This window comes from Gigantopelta aegis, chromosome 14, assembly GCF_016097555.1.
Source record: "Gigantopelta aegis isolate Gae_Host chromosome 14, Gae_host_genome, whole genome shotgun sequence".
Taxonomy (NCBI): Eukaryota; Metazoa; Mollusca; class Gastropoda; order Neomphalida; family Peltospiridae; genus Gigantopelta; species Gigantopelta aegis.
The window spans coordinates 28,361,792-28,381,998 of record NC_054712.1 but is presented as its reverse complement, the minus strand read 5'-3'; the positions used below and the strand labels follow the sequence as shown (position 1 = coordinate 28,381,998).

General features: G+C 34.7%; 1 protein-coding gene across 1 annotated transcript; it reads left to right on the top strand.

Moving 5' to 3' along the window:
- Positions 1–636: 636 nt before the first annotated feature.
- Positions 637–20,129, top strand: LOC121388858 (enoyl-CoA delta isomerase 2-like). The gene is made up of 10 exons (XM_041520375.1): positions 637–713; positions 3,845–4,019; positions 7,093–7,191; positions 7,757–7,930; positions 10,008–10,080; positions 12,425–12,527; positions 13,713–13,833; positions 15,307–15,396; positions 17,675–17,818; positions 19,614–20,129. The coding sequence occupies exons 1-10, from the start codon at positions 664–666 to the stop codon at positions 19,767–19,769; spliced, it is 1,185 nt and encodes a 394-aa protein (XP_041376309.1). The 5' UTR covers positions 637–663; the 3' UTR covers positions 19,770–20,129.
- Positions 20,130–20,207: the final 78 nt, after the last annotated feature.

Genomic DNA, 20,207 nt, shown 5'->3' with positions numbered 1-20,207 from the left:
TGGGAAAGTGCATACAAAAGATCTCTTGCAGCATTAGGAAAAATGTAGTGGGTTAGAATGACCAAATGTTTGACATCTAATAGCCGATGATTAATTAAGAAATGTGATCTAGTGGTGTTGTTAAACAAAACAAACTTTAACTTTATAGTTTAGTAACAATTCTGTGTCGATTTAAAAATCCGTACATTGTAGGCCTATGCAGGCCTTTAAAATATGTTTGGGGGTTAGGGGAAGTAGGCTATAGGCCCCTATAATGGAGCAGCTTTAAAAATTAAGCTGATAAACAAGACATCCGAGAGACAGATTAATGAGTCAGTTTTTTTCTTTCTTTCTTCTGCCCATGTATGCCTACGACAATGTATCTGTGGCACTGCCCCAACCTTGAAGCTGAGTAGGGCCAATGTGTTGCCTTCCAACCGGCGATCTAAGTATGGTCTTGAATGTAGCTCATAATTATCCATCTGTGTGTCCTTTATAGCAACCTCGCCCACTTCTGATATGATAGCATATATCATGTACCGTACAGCCTTTGACATGGCAAGTCTGGCAGTGTAAAAAGATACTACATGCATGTTCTCTGTCGTCTGTTGTTTTAACTCATTTGTGTGGTGCTCCCACAGGTTTTGGAGGAATCTTAGATCGACTAACAAAAGGCAGTCAGCAATGGCGGCTTCTATGAGTTCGAAAGTTTTGTTGTCATGTTTTTCCACACGGTAATATTTCATATAGTGTTTTACTTGTTTTTATGTGTATTGTATATGGCATTTATCATAAGTAATTGCGAAACGTATCACGAAACAGTACAACTGTTACTACAGAACTGAAATGGCGGGATATAAGAATAAGAATAATTTATTTGCATAACACCCGAATATGGGCAGAGCAAAAATAACAATATAATATACATTTATCTGCAGTAACAGTAACATAAATATACATTAATTACATGAACAAACATCTGAATCAACAAATACATATGTAATTTAAGCCTTAATTAATATTTAGGTAAAAGCAAATATTGTCAGAAGTGCAGAGCCATAAAAAAAACCCCATCAACTATGGCATTCGTGAATTATTTTTCACGAATCCACACCCCCCCCCGCACATTCTCCATCAGCCTATACAGACGTGAAATGCAAACAATCTGAAATCACTTCCAACTCATATGCTTTCACGCAACTTAAAGCATCTCTTTACAAAATTGCAAATGATAGGGCATAATTCCGGAATATTGTTGCGTGTAAGAAATAAGAATTTTTCATTATTAGTCAAAAAAGAAAAATGTGATTCTTGTTTTATTATTTTATGATGTAAATCATTTCTAAAAGCATTATATACAGGGCACGTCATAATGAAATGATATTCGTCTTCAACTTCTAGGGGACAGTTGGGACAATATCTCTCATTCGCAGGGACAGGTGGTTTCTTGTATCTTCCCTTTTCAATCATAAGTGAATGTGAACTTAAACGAAGCCTACTAAAAGCTTTTCTGCTTTCATAGTCTTTGGTATATAATAAATAGGACTCAACTGAACTCGAAATTTGTTTGAATGACATATATGTGCGCATTTTATTACCATATTTGTTAGAATTTTTGTTTGATGTTAGCTGTGTTGTAATATACTGCAAAAAGTACTGTTCGCATTTAATTACGATTTTACCTAAAGTGCATGCAGTCGGTAATTCTGGAGTTGAAGATAGATGCGTAGGAATTCCAATTAGCTTTGCAGCATTAATAAGTTTAGCTACCCACGACGGTTTGTTATTCTGAGCTGACTTTGAGCTATCAATAAACGCAGCAGTTAACAGTGGGTTGTTTGAAGTCTGGATATGTAATACATATTTAAAGGCATTAATAATTATATCATACGTCAGTGGCAATCTTCCTAATTCTGCTAATGCTGCAGCATTACTGGTATATTTATTGACCCCCAAAACCCATTTACAGAATTTTATGTGTACTTTTTCTACATCAAGAGTAAAATAATTTGTGTTACAAACTTGTGGTCCCCAAATTTCACTCCCATATAACAACACTGCTTTAATTAATCTCAATCTGTTAAGACTTGAAACTTTTAGGACAGCGCAGCTCGAACCTTTTAATGAGGAATCATTTCTGTTGACTTACGTAAAATCCTGAACATGGCACACATCAAATTTGGTATATCTTGGTTCAACTCTCTGGCCTCCTCGGACGGCGAGCAAGGGGCAACAGTAACGTTTTTACGTACTGGCAAACAAGAGAGAAATATGTTTCATTGCCAACACACACACACACACACACACACTCCCCCCGGCACACACACACAGCCCAACTTTTTACAATAAAACTCAGAAAAAAGACAGGTAAGTAACAGTTGGAAACTTAGTACTTATGTTTTAGAGAAATTAATGAACTTTTTTTTTCTATACAAAAAATAAATAAATAATATGTGTGTGTGTGCAAATCATAATTTTTATTTCATTTCAATTAATTAATTAATGTTATTTTATTTTTTGTATTATCTTTAATTTCTTTTATTTTATTTGATTAACTTTAATTTATTTTTACTTTTAAGTTATTTTATTAACTTTAATTAATTTTTAGTTTTATGGTTTTTGTTTTATTCATTATGGAACGAGAAATGACTTCACCGATCCTTTTCCGCATACAAGATTGCTCCGAGTTTCATTTGCCTCCCATAATTCACAGCGCATTTAAAACACAAGTCATACAGTCGGTCGTTTTTCCTTTAATTCAAAGTGAAGCTCGTTTCAAAGTAAGTATTTCTTAGTGTCCATATGCTCGAAATAGATCACAGTACACGATTTGGGTGGAAAAACGTGATGACAATCGTTTTTCTTTTAGTTTGACCGCAATTCGGATTGAATTCTGTTCCGAGCAAAACTGCTCGGAAGGGCACTAATGGCGTTGTTCGTCCCCAGGATTAACTTTAATAGTGCTTGCACTTGTAGACAAAGTTAATCTTGATGAACTAAGGCAACTACATGAACAAATATATGTTTCTTAATTATGTACAGTTGCCGAACACTTAATTTATAAAAAAAGTTTAAAGGAAAAATTCAATTCATCAAGCCGTTTTATCAACACACATCGCTCACACTTGATGTCAATACTGATAGGCATTACATTCATACCTGCGAATAGTTTGTAAAATAGAATTTTTTTAATGAATTGATTCTAAATTAACATAATTTATATACTCAAAACTGTTATGAATGGATTATGAATACTATTCACTACAATAGAGGCACAAAAATGTAGCATATCTTTTGCAGATCGAATATAATAATTGAAAACAAATTCTAACAACAGGGGTCTTAAAAATCGTAAAAATAAATAAATTTGGCCTTGTTGATCTGGCATGTGTGAGGTCATGTGACACGCACCGAAAGTTAATTCATCTTTCTCCATTTTAAGTCAATTTCTACAAGTCATGTGGACCCGATATCGGTAATTTTAAGGAATAAATAAAAATGACTTAGTAAAATTAATGGTTTTAGGGGTTTGTAAAGTTTTGTATTTAGATACTGACTTTTCTCAACTTTATTGTTTATAAAAATGTTCCTGAAATGTGAAGAAAAACCTCATAAATGAACGACATGTCGATGACAACAATTGCGCGAACCGTGCACGAGAAACAAAGTGAACGAAATTTGAAGTATAACACAGTTAGGGACATTGACGATACCCCCCCCCCCCCTTTCAGTGGTTAGGGTTAGTCTTTAGAGCTTTTGATATAGAGTTATCGAATAAATATATAGCGATAGTATCATAAAAATTAGCATTTTGTATGGCTTCTCTAATAGTAGTAATACAGTATTCCCTTCATTTCAATTGCAGAGTTCCCTGTAGATTTGCCAGGTCTTGTAGGTTGGTGAGAAATGTTCACTGTACATCAGTGATAGCAACGCCAGCTTATGACAAAGAGTTTGAGGCTGCCAAAACTAAGCTGAACAGTCTAAAAGAAGATCCAGGCAATGAAGTCAAACTTCAGATGTATGGCCTCTTCAAACAGGTAAAACTTCTGTTATATGTATACTAGCCCGAGTAATCTTACTGTAAAATAGCTAGATGGACATTTGGACATAAATACACTCTCATTACAGTCAGAGACCACCAAAAAGTAGTCAAAGATTTCCGCTCTAATACCACAACAATCCTGTGTTTGACGTCAAATACATTTACATTGACCATTTTCGAGTTCCTTGATTACAAAAAAATTCAGATATTACTGATTCACTAATACACACACTACAGAAAGAAACTCGACAGCACCCACATCCTGTCTGTGGGATGGCAAGCCATGAAATAAGTGGCCGGTCACGGTCATTGTCCGGTACAAATTTGTAACTTGTCAGGATTTGACAGTAACAATGTCGATTGTGCTGGTCACCATGTCCGAAGCTCGTGTTGTAGTAAAAGCCGACTGTTTTGGAGTCGAATACACTTAATGCATCGATTTAAAAAAAAAATTGATTGCGAATGAAACAACACAAATGTGTACCAGTGGGATTCGAACCGGTTCGCGGGGAACTTGACAGTCCAACACAAAGTTCATCTACAGTCCACATACCCGTTTAGTAGGATTTTTCATGGTCTCGATTTTGCAGGAACTCACATTGTAAAAAGTGATGTCACGCATATTAGTAATTGACCTTTCGTACTTAGCATATATTTCCTATGGCGTTTTCGTCTAAAGTTTGCAATTCAGATTACCTCGTGGTTAACAATTAAAGGATGTTGAACAAAATAACTTCAGTCTTTGCTGTAAAAGAACAGACAGGTACCGATAATGACAAATCAACTGTCCCTGTTCCCAGTATCCGCGACGTGCAGCCGCCGATTAAATCGTGCCCCAAAAATTCCCAAACAATATCCTGCAGAGTAGTATCTTAAAATCTAGCACTGAACTAAAATGGTAAAAGGAGGATTTAGTTAAAACAAATGCCTCTTTGTGGCTACAGTTTGAAGAAAACTCCAAAGACGAGGTTACACTTATGATGTGCTCGCTCTACAAAAAGTTTCAAAAAGAAATGCAGTATAATCACAATTTTTCGGACGCATGGATCAAAGGGTCCACAAATCTGCATGCTAAAGTTCACTCGGCAACCAAACATATAGAATATTACCACAAACAAGACACTGATGACATTGAGTCAGATCATTATGAATCTGAAAGTTCAAAACAAAGTGATAGTAACAACAGTTTCATGGGTTTCTTAAGCCCTATCCTAACCGGCCGCGAGCGATTATTTCAGAAATCATTGATTTTCATTGCCACATCCTAACTGTACGCACGCGGCGCGACAGATTTATATGGCGTGTCGCACTCGTGCGGTTAGGATACAGCAATTGAAATCCATGATTTCTAAAACAATAGCTCATGTAGCTCGCAGCTGGTTGGGATACAGCTTTGCCAGAGGACATATATTAATCCATCATAGACTATTAAGTACGTAACAATAATAAATGTCATCATTTGGTGACTATTGCCTTAATTGCTGCATTGGTTATTTAGTAATTAAATTATATCAATTATTAAACAACATAAAACATAATTTATTTTATTTTTATTTGCAGTGCTTTGTGACAGGTACAATTTCTTTTATGTCAGGCACAAATTGATTGGTGCAGGACATTGTGTCAGGCTTGGGATGGTGCAAAAGATCACTTGCTACTAATGATAAAATGTTGCGTGTTTCCTCTCTAACACTGATAAAATTACCAAATATTTGACATCCAATAGCCGATGATTAATGAATCAATGTGCTTTAGTGGTGTCGTTACACAAAACAAACTTTTTTTGGTGATTGTCGTATTGAGACGGCCCCTGGAAGACGGAATAGCTGAGTAGGCGATCATGTGATGCAACGTCACGATATAGGTTGGCGAACTTAGAATTCTGCTGTCCTGAGTTTGCCGAAGCTTAGCTGAATGTGGGTGCTGTCGGGTTTCTTTCTGTAGTGTATTAGTGATTAATATCTGAAATTTTTTTTATAACAAGGAACTCGAAAATGGTCAATGTAAATGTATTTGATGTCAAGTATAGGATTGTTGTGGTATTAGAGCAGAAATCTTTGACTACTTTTTGGTGGTCGGCAATTGCCCAAACATTACATAGCGGATTTATGTCCAAATGTCCGTCTGGCTCTCTTACAGTCAGAATACTCGGGCTATATGTATACATGTATGGTACACAAATCAACAACGGCATGGAAGGGTAGGTCTCTGACCTGTTTTGCACTGATTATGTGGATGACGTAAAGTTTTTGGAGTTCTACAAGTTGTTGCACTGGTATAATGGCTGACTAATTTTTTTTATCAAATTCATCAATAACAACTTTTAAAAACAAATAGAAAAATGTATTTTAATTTGATGCAATAAATTCTTGTAGTGACGTGGTTTTAGATTTTACTGATTTGGGCACAACAGGTTTTGTTGTTCGGGGTGTAGCGAGCTCTTTTTAGGGCAGTACTGTTTATTTTGGGCACAACAGGTTTTGTTGTTCGGGGTGTAGCGAGCTCTTTTTAGGGCAGTACTATTTATTTTGGGCACAACAATTATTGCCTTGACTTTATTGCAATCTAAGGAGCTGAATAATATATCTTTTATTTTTATTTTAATCTCTGTGATTCTGCAATTTTTTATGTTTTGTATATAATTTGGAATTTTTTTGCTCACTTAGACAAAACAACTGTGATTTGCTAGTTGTTGGGTCATGTGCTTTACAGAATAAAAAGATATTTCAAGAAAATAAGAACCAACCCAATTGCCAGATAAGCCAATTTCTAACTTTTAATTACAGATTGGCTAATGTTTAATAAACTATATCTTGACACTTTTTCCTAAAAACACCATACATATTTTTAAATAAAGAAGCTTTCCTGGCAACACACTTCAGACAATTGTCCCAGACAGTGGTTAAAGGTTAGTCAGAGAGAGGTAGACGCAGTCCCTTAACATTTACTCCACTGACCACGGAGACATGTAAAGTTAATATCATCTCATGTTTTTTTAATCTTGGAGACATTGACTGGAGATTTGTGTGGCTGATATCGGATGTTTTAACCCTTGCTATTTATTTCAGGCAACAGTGGGAAAATGCAATACTCCAAAACCTGGAATGATGGACATGGTTGGAAAAGTGAAATGGGGAGCATGGAACACTCTGGGAGATATGTCGAGGGTAGCCTACTTTCTACAATGATAATGTTCTGTGTGTGGTAAACATTTTGGACTTGTTAACAAGCTAAAGAGAACCAGGCTTTGGTACAGCAGTTATTAGCTATATGATACATCTGGGAAACTTTGTAACCCGTATTAAATTTGTTATCTTGTTTCTTTAATTGGTTATTTCCATTACATATGGGAACAATTCTAGAACGTTTATTGAGATTACTAGAAGGTTACCACATGTCAAGATGGTCAAGAACAACATTTCATTCTACACAATTTGTTTTGAAAAAACCCACGTCTTGACTCTAATCTAGTGGCAAACGATTAATTAGTAGTTTGTTCTAGTGGTGTCAGTGGAAGAAAACAAACAATAACTTGTTTGTCTATAGGAAGGTGCATATAAAAGATCTCTTGCTACTAATGGCAAATTTTTAGCAAGTTTCCTAAGACTACATGTCAAAATTACCAAATGTTTGACATCCAATAGTTGATGATCAATAAATCGGTGTGCTCTAGTGGTGTCATTAAACAAAACAAACTTTAACTGTCTTCTTTTCTTTTTTTTTACCTTACAGGATGAAGCTCAGAAAAAGTATATAGAACTTGTCAATGAGCTGGCTGGAGCCGTAGCAGAAAGTGAAACTCCGACTCAGACAGGCAAATACAGCACACTCATTGTAGAACGAGACGGCAAGACGTTTAAAATCACTCTCAACAGACCTTCAAAGAAGAACGCTATCACATACGAGGTAGGATTATAGAAACTGGCCCCTGGAAATTAATTTTAACCAGCTAGAAGTAGAAGTATTCCATGCTGATAGGGTTTAAACCTGGTAAGAGTTTTTACATATTCTGTACCTACTGGGTATTTAACGAGTTGGCATGGATAAAATATTTTGACAAGCACATCAGTGTGATTGCAGTTCATTAGTTAATTACCAGACATTTTCATGCATATTTACGGTTTCTGTCTTTTCCCCAATTGTTGTAATGACAGTCTTACTTGCTGTCAGTCTTACTCAGTATCCTCTGCAGAGGTTCTAGAATACGGTGGCCCGATGTCCGAGGCCAGTGTTTTTTGGATTTGGGCCAGTAAAAGTTACTATGTGTGATAGCAAGTGATAAAAAAAAGAAAAAGAAGCAAACTCTATGAAAACAAAAGAAGCATCTACAAGTCACTTTTTTTAATTTGCTGTCACATGCAATATTTCACTAACAAATAGTTGGCCACCAGTAATCTTTGGCCCATCCATGACATCAATGTAACTTTATTTTAGTTATAAAGTGTAAACAATGAAAAAACAAAAAAGTTCATTATATTGCCACCATTTATTGTTTTTTGCACTGAAACCCAAACATTTGTTACTCTAATACTAATATTAGTACAGTGCAAGCGTAATATGCAAAACGGTAACCAGTCTTTTTTTAATTTAAAGGTTGCAAGCCACCATTGACTTTTGCAAAACTTTAAAAGTGTAAATTATTAATTTAATTTATAAAATATCTCATAAATTACAAAAAAAGAGAGTAAATAATAAAAATTAAATACACAATAGATAAATTTAACAATTTATCTACACTGAAAAATTACTAATTTGTTGTGGGATTGGAGTTTGAATGCTATAAACTGCAATACATACACAATTTATAAGTGATCAAATATATATATTTTTTAATGCTGTTAATTGTTGTAATAAGTAACATGAATTGTTTTTATAACTTGTTTTTACTAAACATACCATAAAATATACCCAATGAGCATGTTGTCTAAATTGACAAATTGATTAAACATGATCTTAGTGTGCAAAATGTACATTAAAAAGTTAATTATTTTAATTTACTGTTGTTTTTTTAGTTTTTTTTATCAACAGTTAAAATTGGGCAAGTAAATTTTTCACCATGGCCAGTGAATTTTCAAATCCAAAGGCCCTATGGCAAGTGAATTTTAATTTTTTTTTTAAAGCCCTTGCCTCTTTATATAAAGAAAATTAATTTTAGTGTTTGGTATCTATGACATAGTTATAATTAGTTGCGAAGTATATGACATATAGTCAAAACTAAGTGGTGTTTAATTTCCAGGTGTACATGTTTATTCCTATCATCAGCACCCATTTATTCAATTTAATCATTGCTTTGGATTTTGTCACCTTCATGAAAAGCAAGTCTATGCAATTACTATATATACATGTGGTGAAAATATTTATCCATTGGTTAGATGATATTACAGTACTTAGACTAATACCTTTTTTGTGTTTAATATGTATCTTATTTGCTTATTTGTAATATTTATGGATGTCGTACATAGAATGAAAAAGAATAATGAAATTTGTGTAGTGTGTGTCTGTGTGTTTGCTTATGTTTGTGTGAGAGAGAAAGAGAAATGCCAGTACCCTAAATAATATTGTCTTGCTTTATTACTTTTATGTATACAACCCATGTTTACCTGTGGCATGGTTTGTTTAATCGTAAACAAGGGGCTGGGTATAAATAAATAAATAAAAAAAATTGCAGAGAGCAAGAAGTTCAAATTAAGCCAGTCCATACAGCCTTTTAGATTATATAAAACGGACCTCTCCAGTTGGAAATAGTAGACAAGTTACTCACTGCTCTGATATTAATTTTAGGTGAAACATTTCAAATGAGAGCAGTATGATGCAACTATATAAAAAAAAAAGCAAAAAAAAAAGCATCATAACAAATAATAAAGCAAAATGATGAAAGGTGGGTGCAGAACCGCTCACCACTTAAATTTGAGGAATAATTTTCTTGTAAAAAGGTGAAATTAAATGTTAAAGCACAATAAAACAAGTGAGTTTTTTTCCCCAGATGTACTCTGAATGGGTGGCAGCATTAGAAGAAGCGGCTCAGGACAAATCTGTAACAATCGCTGTGATAACAGGTAATATCTACCACACAACCACCCCTACAAATATATAACACTCGCTGTGATAACGGGTAATATCTACCACACAACCACTCTTACAAATCTATAACACTCGCTGTGATAACAGGTAATATCTACCACACAACCACTCTTACAAATCTATAACACTCGCTGTGATAACAGGTAATATCTACCACACAACCACTGTTACAAATCTGTAACACTCGCTGTGATATCGGGTAATATTTACCACACAACCACTCTTACAAATCTATAACACTTGCTGTGATAACAGGTAATATTTACCACACAACCACTCTTACAAATCTGTAACACTGGTTGTGATAACAGGTAATATTTACCACACAACCACTCTTACAAATCTATAACACTCGCTGTGATAACAGGTAATAGCTACCACACAACCACTCTTACAAATCTATATTACTCTTTGTGATAACAGGTAATATCTACCACACAACCACTCTTACAGATCTATAAAACTCGCTGTGATAACAGGTAATATTTACCACACAACCACTCTTACAAATCTGTAACACTTGCTGTGATAACAGGTAATATTTACCACACAACCACTCTTACAAATCTATAACACTGGTTGTGATAACAGGTAATATCTACCACACAACCACTCTTACAAATCTATAACACTGGTTGTGATAACAGGTAATATCTACCACACAACCACTCTTACAAATCTATAAAACTCGCTGTGATAACAGGTAATATCTACCACACAACCACTCTTACAAATCTATATTACTCTTTGTGATAACAGGTAATATCTACCACACAATCATTCACAACACCACTAATCTAGTGTATGTTGATTCATTAATCATCGGCTATTGGATATCGGACAATTTGGTAATTTGGACATATAGTCTTACAGAGGAAACCTGCTACATTTTTCCATTAGCAGCAAGGGATCTTTTATATGCACCATCCCAAAGACAGGATAGCATATACCACAGCCTTTGATATACCAGTTCTAGGGAACTGGCTGGAGAAATTTGAAATAGCCCATTGGACCCACCGACGGAGATCAGTCCTAGACCAACCAAGCAACCGCTTTTTAACTGTGCTATGTTCAGCCCCGATCAATTCATTGTCTTTGTTGGTAAAGGGTGCGGGGTTGGTTGAGTGCTCACTTGGGGTGCTTGCATCGCAGGATCAAACTACGTCGGTAAATCCATTTAACTGATTGGGTATTCTCATGTTCCAACCAGTGCAACACAACTGGACAAAGGCCGTGGTATGTGCTTTCCTGTCTGTGGGGAAATGCATATAAAAGATCCGTTGCTGCATTAGGAAAAATTTAGCAGGTTTTCTCTGATGACTATGAGTCAGAATTGCCAAAAGTTTGCCATCTGATACCCAATTATTAATTAATCAATGTGCTCCAGTGGTGTTGTTAAACCAAACAAATTTTGTGGGTAAAGTGTAGGAAGAAGTGACTTGACTGCACATAGTTGTTGTACAGGGTTGAACAAGCCCTCGTGTGTACCCCTTTCGATTTACTGTTTCACTTTTCTCGCTGGGTGCAAATTAAAATCTATTGACTGCACATAGTTGTTGTACAGGGTTGAACAAGCCCTCGTGTGTACCCCTTTTGATTTACTCTTTCACTTTTCTCGCTGGGTGCAAATTAAAATCTAATGATAAACAGTACCACCTTCGTTGTTTTTATATCCCTCAAAAAATGAAAAACTTCTAATATTTTGTAAAGAATTGCTGAATAAACAAATGACAGTAAGTAAAAATCATCAGTTGTGACCAATTAAGTCTGCAATTGAGGACAATTTTTTCAGTCAGAGATTGTCGGAATGATATAAAAAATTTTTTTAATTCATTGCTCAAGTAAAATATAACTTTCATTGTGTGTATCAAACATACAAGTGGATACTGGAATGGGACATAATACAGACTCTTTAAAATATTGTTAAATTACGCGTTGATATTGATTTAATTTTTTTCAGTGTGAAAAAGTGTGCATTTTGATATAGCAGATATATAGATATATATATATATAGTAGGATGTTGGAAATTAAAGAGTGGTGCAGAAAATTAAATGGGGGGAGGGGTGTCAAAACACTAAAGCATGGTGGCAAAATATAAAAGTGGGGCCAGCTGAAATGGAGCAGCGAGAACACTGTATGTTTAATAGTACAAATGTATGCATTGTGCACTGCTTTGGTAATTTCTAAAACATAGAATATTCATTTTCTATGCCTTCACTAGTCTAACAATGTTATTGTCAGAAATTTGCAATTTATGGTGTAAGAGAGAATATTACTTGTGTTTGCACCATTTAAATGTTAACCTTTATAATTTTCAGGAGCTGGTGATTTTTTCTGCAGTGGAAATGACTTGTCAAATTTTGCTAATATCAACCCTGCTGAAATTGGGAAAATGGCGAATCAGGCCAAAGATGTCTTAATGTTAGTACTTTGTGAATCGAGGAATAATTAAATTGTTTGTCAGAATTACAGTGGGAACATCACAATTGTCAAAAATTCCAAAAACATCTTTGTTAAAGGGACACACCCTAGTTACGGCTATTTGTTAACCATTACGGCGTTGTTTTTCGCTATTAAACCCCATTTTTCACAAATAAAATTGCACTTTACTTACATTTTATTATTTAGAATACACATTTCCATTCACCTGAAGTGCTTTTTGGTAATCCTGATATTTGTAAAACCACGAAATGCATTTTTTGCATTTTTTCACAAGACATTTTGTCGAGAGAAAAAACGTTAAGCAAGCGAGGTCCAATCTATTTTTAGAGGGGCTATTTCCATTTCAGTGTCACAGACGTTGGTATATCACGTGACCGTTATCATTTTGGTTCGGTTTGTTTTCTCGTGCACGGTTCGTGCAATCAACATCCGATTTGTTGTTGTTCATTTGTGAGATTTTTCTTCACAGTTCGTGAACATTTTCAGTAACAATAAAGTTCAGACAAGTAAGTGTCTCAATACAAAACGTTACAAACCCTTAAAACCAATAATTTTGCTACGTCTTACGATATCTGGAGAGGGGATACAACCAGGACAGAACAGTTGGAACATGTCCAGGAGAGGTGAAACGAACGCACCCCAAGTCTGTGAAATTTGTCGTGACGTAGGCATTGTTGTGCTTCGAGCGACATCTACCGGTGACATCAGAATACTCACTTTCAAAATTATTTCAAGCAATTGGGACATGGGGATTCCCATGGTATTCATCGAAAAATAATTACTATTTACTTATTTTACATATTTAGAACTGCACCAAACAAATTCGTGATATGCAAAGCATTTAATTTTGCAGAATTGTTGTCAAAAGTATTTACTGGTCTTGGGAATATAATGACTGAACTGTCAGGGCCAGCTGTGGCACTCGCCAAATTTGCCAATTGCAAATTTTAAAAACAACTGGTGAATTTTATTTTAATTGGACAAAAGAATTTGATGCATTAATTGACATTTTGTTCCAAAATAGCTGGGTATCTATAAGATTTGGAATTTTAATAATCAGCTAGCCCTGAAACTAATCTTACAATAGTAAACATTTACAGGGGACAGGTAATGTATCTGTAAAAGAGAAAACACTCCAAGTTTTCTCCATTTTGTTGATTTCAGGAAATTTGTCACAGCCTTTATCGATTTCCCAAAGCCTTTGATAGGCTTGATTAATGGTCCAGCAGTTGGGGTTTCCGTGACAACGCTTGGTCTCTACGATGCTGTATACGCGTCTGACAGAGTGAGTCGTAAACTAATGTTACGTACATATATTTTTAAAACAACCATAAGAGATATTTCATGTTGCAATCATTATCTGTTTGTAGTGTGTATTATTGGATTGATTTGTTCTGTTTGAAGGCCAGTGCATGTATACTGGACAATAAAAAAATCATGAATATTTTAATCTATTTATTTATTGCTTGACTACGACGTTCATCAGTAGAGCTTTTCTAATTCTGAATTATCTGGTGTCTGGCCATCAACTTATCCTTTGAAATCTATCTAATACAGTTTCAATAGAATTGTTCTGAAACATAATACAAATTACAATCATTCTGGGGCACTGTACACAAACTAATAGTGAGAGATTTTCCAAAAAAGTTTTTAAAATGTTTTTAAAATTTAAATTAATAATTTGAAAGAATATCTTCTAGACTTTTGATTAGATTGCTTTGAAACTTAGTACTCTGATTCTCTGAGGGCAGTGTTCACAATAGAGAGAGATATTTAGGAAATTTTGAATTTGTGAATTTCTATTCAGTTTAAACATTATAAATAGAAATTTAACATTGAACATTTAAAAGTATATCTTCTCTAAGAGTTTTGATTTGATAGTTCTGAAACATAGTATTATATAAGGATTCTCAGAGACTTCACAAACTAATTGAGAGATATTTTGAATTCTTATTAAATTTAATAAAATTTAAATACAAATATCACATTGAAAATTTCAAAGTCTATCTTCTACAGTTTTGATGGAATAGTTCTGAAACTTGGTAGAATGATTGATTCACTGGAGCAGTCTTCTCAAACTAATAGAGATATTTTACAATTCAGTTTTACAAGTGTTTGTTTTTTAGCTGACACTGTACCTGCAGTCCCAGTTATTTCAGGGTAGATACAGCCCTGTATCCTATATTTTAACCTCTACCACTAAAATTAACAAATGTCTGACACATTTTCTTAGAGGAAAGCTACTGCATTTTTTCATTGGCAGCAAGGGATCTTATATTATATGCAATTTCTTGTTTCAGCCAATGCACCATAACTGATATATCAAATATGTGTTATCCTATCTGTGGGATGATGCATATAAAAGCACCTTTGCTACTAATGGAAAAAATGTAGTGGGGTTCCTCTCGAAATTACCAAATGTTTGACATCCATTAGCCGATGATAGATAAATCGATATTTTCTAGTGGTGTTGTTAAATAAAACAAACTATAAAAGCGTGGTGTTTGTTTTAAGTAAGTTTTAGTATAGCAGGAGTTAACTATTGTTTGTGTTTTAGTATAGCAGGAGTTAATTATTGTTTGTGTTTTAGTATAGCAGGAGTTAACTATTGTTTGTGTTTTAGTATAGCAGGAGTTAACTATTGTTTGTGTTTTAGTATAGCAGGAGTTAACTATTGTTTGTGTTTTAGTATAGCAGGAGTTAACTATTGTTTGTGTTTTAGTATAGCAGGAGTTAACTATTGTTTGTGTTTTACCAGGCCACATTCCACACACCGTTCTCTCATCTGGGCCAGTCTCCAGAAGGTTGTTCTTCATACATCTTCCCCAGGCTTATGGGCCTGGCTAAGGTAAACATGTTTTATCCTGCAGTCACTATGGGCCGAATTTACAAAGCCTATTTATGTCTTACACACTTGTACAATGCTTAAACACCTGTTTAAGAATAACTGACTTTTCGTAATTCGGCCCTATATGTTTTGTCAAGATATAATGACTAGATCAATTTCTATACTTTCATTCACTGACCTAAAATGTAGCTTTTTAGGACGGAACTACTTTTACACTAGTTAAGAAATATTATAATGTTTGAAGCTACTTCTTTAATTTTCCATTAGATCGTTTTGATTTTTAGAAAATATCATGAAGACAATTTTTTAGTTAAAGGTCCAGGCTTATCGAAAACACAATTCACTATCATTTGGTATCTACATATATCTTTTACAATATATATGAAGTATCAATAAAACAAATTCCAAAATCTTTTCCCCCATGCTTGCCAAAAAACCTCTCGACTCCTCGAGCTAAGTCACGTGACCCTGTGATGCGCTATGCAGCATACTATGAAAGCATTATTGTGCACAGCCTTTCACACCTGACCTGACCTTTACACACATTTGATTTGGAATGCGGTTTTTTAAAACGCGAAAATATTATGCCAGTGAATTGAATTGTATGGATGGAATATTCTTTTGGAGATCGTTTTCAAAAGTAAAATATGGTGAACCATTGTTTAGTCTTTGGATGTATCAACGCTGCAGTTTTTCCGAACTTTTGTCAAATTGACAGTCATAGGGTTTGCGTAGAAGTGGTTCTTAAACAGAACCCGTTGCTAATGGAAAAACCTTCATGATGCAATAGGACTGCAGTGACCACTTTATCCCTGGTGATTATAAAAAACAATCTAAAAAACACCTTTCCCGAACTTTTAAAATTTTAATAAACAATATAATTCTCTCTTTTTTTTTATTCTTTTTATTTAAACTGAAAAAGAAAATCCAGAAAAATGCAAACAAAACAAAAGTTTTAACACCTTACTTAACATTCAGTCCAGTTCACAATTGTCACAAAAAATTAAAGTGAAATAAGATCCACGTGTTCACACAATGTACCCGAGAGAAAAATCCAGGAAGGTATTTTAGCCATACATGACAATGAACATGTATGCATCTGCAGTAATGACAAACTGTGCCACTCAAAAAAAAACACCGATTTGGAAAGCGATCATGTGAAGTGTCATGTGTGATAGTTTATTTTCATAGTAATATTTTTAACACGTCAAAATAAAAAAGTGCTAAAATAATCCTGGGACAACAGTGCAGCGTTTATGGGCTACAAAGTGCAGTCATGGGCGGTCTATAAATAGCGGGGTCACCGATCCACATCTACTACGCCGTATCACCGGACATGCAAATCATTTTGGATACAAGGGGTTGTCTGCATTTATGCACAGTTTTAAAATATTTATTAACTACAGACAAAACAATTTGTAGTGTATTTCAGATTGTGCACTGCTTCGTTAGTGAGAGACACGTTATTAAGTATTTCACAGTGTTCACATAGAAAATGGTCTTTGAATGCTTCGGTGTGCCTATACACCGGACAGCACTGTAGTCATTTGGCTCGCCAGATCATCGTTGTTGTATTCCTGCTCAAAATATCCAAACTAGCGTCCGTTAAGAATCAGCTGTTTTTAAAAAAATCGCTATGTTGACCCACAAACAGCTACATCACAGATCTGATGTGATACAAATGACTGGATCGGTGTTTTTTTCCCTCAAGCATTTTACAAAAAGTCACTTTATTAATAATTGGGGTGGTATTTTTATTTTTTATTTTTAACAATGTAATCTTTATGTATTTTTTATATATACCTTGTATTAATAATGTGCCATGAGCCTGGCCCTTTAAAAATAAGAAATAAATTTAAGAACTACTTGACAATGGCACGAATGGTAGCCTCAGCTGTGGGATGAAAAGTTGGGTGCAGCTCGAACTTTGACCCAGCTGGATGTTATTTGGTTTAGTACTACCTATAGGATGTAAAATATCAACCTTGTCTAGTTAATCAGTATTTGTCTCGGCAGATATTTTTCCATTTTTAAAAAACAACTTATGAAGATTGCCCTATATATGTTATTGGGCTGTCAACTTTCGCTTCCATGTTTTGCCAACAGGCTACCAGAAATGATAGGTTCCTATGACAAAGGATCATTATACAAGTATGCTATAGAGTTTCAGCTGTTAAAGATCATTTTAGTTGGTTGTTGTTGATCTTTTAAATAATATTTGATAAATTGTTTAATTAACCATGGATATTACTTAGCTCTTGTTTTCCATTTGTTTTAGGCAAACGAGATGCTACTTTTTAACAAAAAACTGACAGCACTTGAAGCATTTAATAGAAACCTTGTAACAGAAATTATTCCAGAGCAATCTTTTGTGGAGGAAACTGATAAGAAGATGAAAATGTTCTCTGAATTACCTCCACTGGTAAGTGAAGACATTATACGGTCATTCTACAGAAAGCATCACTTTTCAAAATACAAATTCAAGATAAAACAATTAAAAGATATAAATATTTATTGTTAACTTTTGGAAACTAGATGAACAAAGAAACATAAAATTATATCTGGCCATGCAGAACTGTAATCGGGCAGACACATGTTACTCTGTGAACAAGTTCATTATGTCATTGGTGTTTCTGGACAAGTGGGGGTAGTTAAGCAGTGTGATCTAATTGGTTTATAGTGATCAAGAGTACATGGATGTGTTATTTGGGTGTCCCTAATAATATATACAGGGTGTGCACTTTACAGTCGCCCGATCGCCCATGGCAAGTCAAAATAGCGTCGGGCAAGTCAAAACCGTATCACGTGTCGCCCACTTGGCGACTGGAAATTTCCACATATTGTATTATGTACGAAAATGCAAATAACAGATCAAAAAGTTATTTTTTATTTATTGTTTTCAGCTGGTTTCCTATTAATATCTGCGCAACCAAACCCCTATAGGACATAATAGCAACCACTTCCTCAGTATATCAAACAGTCCAAAACAATTCGGAATGCCTCGTCCGGTTTTGATTATGTATTCGGAAAACCTCGGCCACGTAAAAGTATTTTAACAAAATCTGCTTTTTCAACACACTCCTGCTTTCTCTTGAACTAAAGGTTGACAGGTCTGTTTACTAAGCCAGTTTTTCTCAGTCTGGAGTTTAAGCATTATAGATATGTGTACTTAAGAGACAAACAGGCTTTGTAAATTTGACCCACAGATTCTTACATAATATACAAAGAAAACATTCAACCAAGCAAGGTAGGATTTAGCTCAGTCAGTTGAGTGCTCACTTGAGGTTCTTACGTCACAGGATCGAACCACCTCGGTGGATCCATTCAACTGATTGGGGTTTTTCTCATTCCAACCAGTGCACTACAACTGGTCAAAGGCTGTGGTATGTGCTTTGTCTGTGGGAAAGTGCATACATATAAAAGATCCCTTGCTGCATTAGAAAAAATATAGCAAATTTCCTCCGATGACTACGTGTCAGAATTACCAAATGTTTGACATACAATAACCGATGATTAATTAATCAATGTGCTCTAGTGGTGTTGTTAAACAAAACAAAGTTCAACTAAGCAAGAACTATTTCTTTTCTTTTTTTCAATGCAGTAATGCTATTAATTTTCTCTTTTTAATTTTCTATATAATGGCAGATGCATAATCCGTCTAAGGCCTAGTTTATTACTGGTGATTCAAAACTTTGTTTTGTTTAACGACACAACTAGAGCACATTGATTTAATAATCATCGGCTATTGTATGTCAAACATTTGGTAATTTTGACATAGCCTTAGAGAGGAAACCTGCAACATTTTTTGCTATTATTAGCAAGGGATATTTTATATGCACCATCCCACAGATAGGATAGCACATACCACAGCCTTTTGAATACCACTCATGATGAACTGGCTGGAATGAGAAATGGCTCATTGGGTCCACTAAAGGTGATCATTCCTAGATTGACCGCCACATCCCGCCCCCATATGATATTCAGATACAAGAGGCCTCATTCAGGTGAACTTGGTTTACAGTGAATCCGCAATCATGTCGACATTTTCGAGTGTGAAAGCATTCTGTCCATGGGAACATTTTCTTGAGATAGTGGGGGGAGGGGAACAGTCACAGTCTGTAGGTCAGGTACATTTTCCTCGGCAGTTGATTCTCTCTACAATTTTAAACCATTAATGAGAAATTGGGTCTAATTCTGATGTTTCATTTTTATTTCAGACAATGCAGTCAGCAAAGAATATTATTCGTAGTGTCGACCGAGAGACTTTACACAAAGTATGTGAGAGAGAATGCAACTTGCTCGTCGAGAGATGGCAGCACCCGGAATGTATGAACGCCATTATGAACTTCTTCACGAGGAAGTCAAATACATAATAAAGAAAATTTTCAAAGGACTCATTGACGATTTACAGAATTTTAGTGTTAAAAGATTGTTTGCATTTCTTGAGGAATACCAGTATTTGAGAAGCTTTTACTCAAGCACAAGTTGCTTGGTGGGGAAAATATATTTTGAAACCCAGCATATTTTGTAAAAAAAACCCCCAAAAACCCTTAATAGAAATGCTTATAATGCCAAATTACATGCGATTATTACATTATATACACTTTGCACAATATTTAATTTTCTAAATAGATATTTTTTACAAGTTTGGTTTGTTGTATATCGGGTATGTACATTTGATAAAATATGTATAAAATATGTATTTAATATTTACATTAAAATCATGAATTGCACTTTGTCTTCGAATTAATCATATAGAAAACCAACAAATGATACGGTGGAATATGAAAGTATCATGAATTTCAACATCT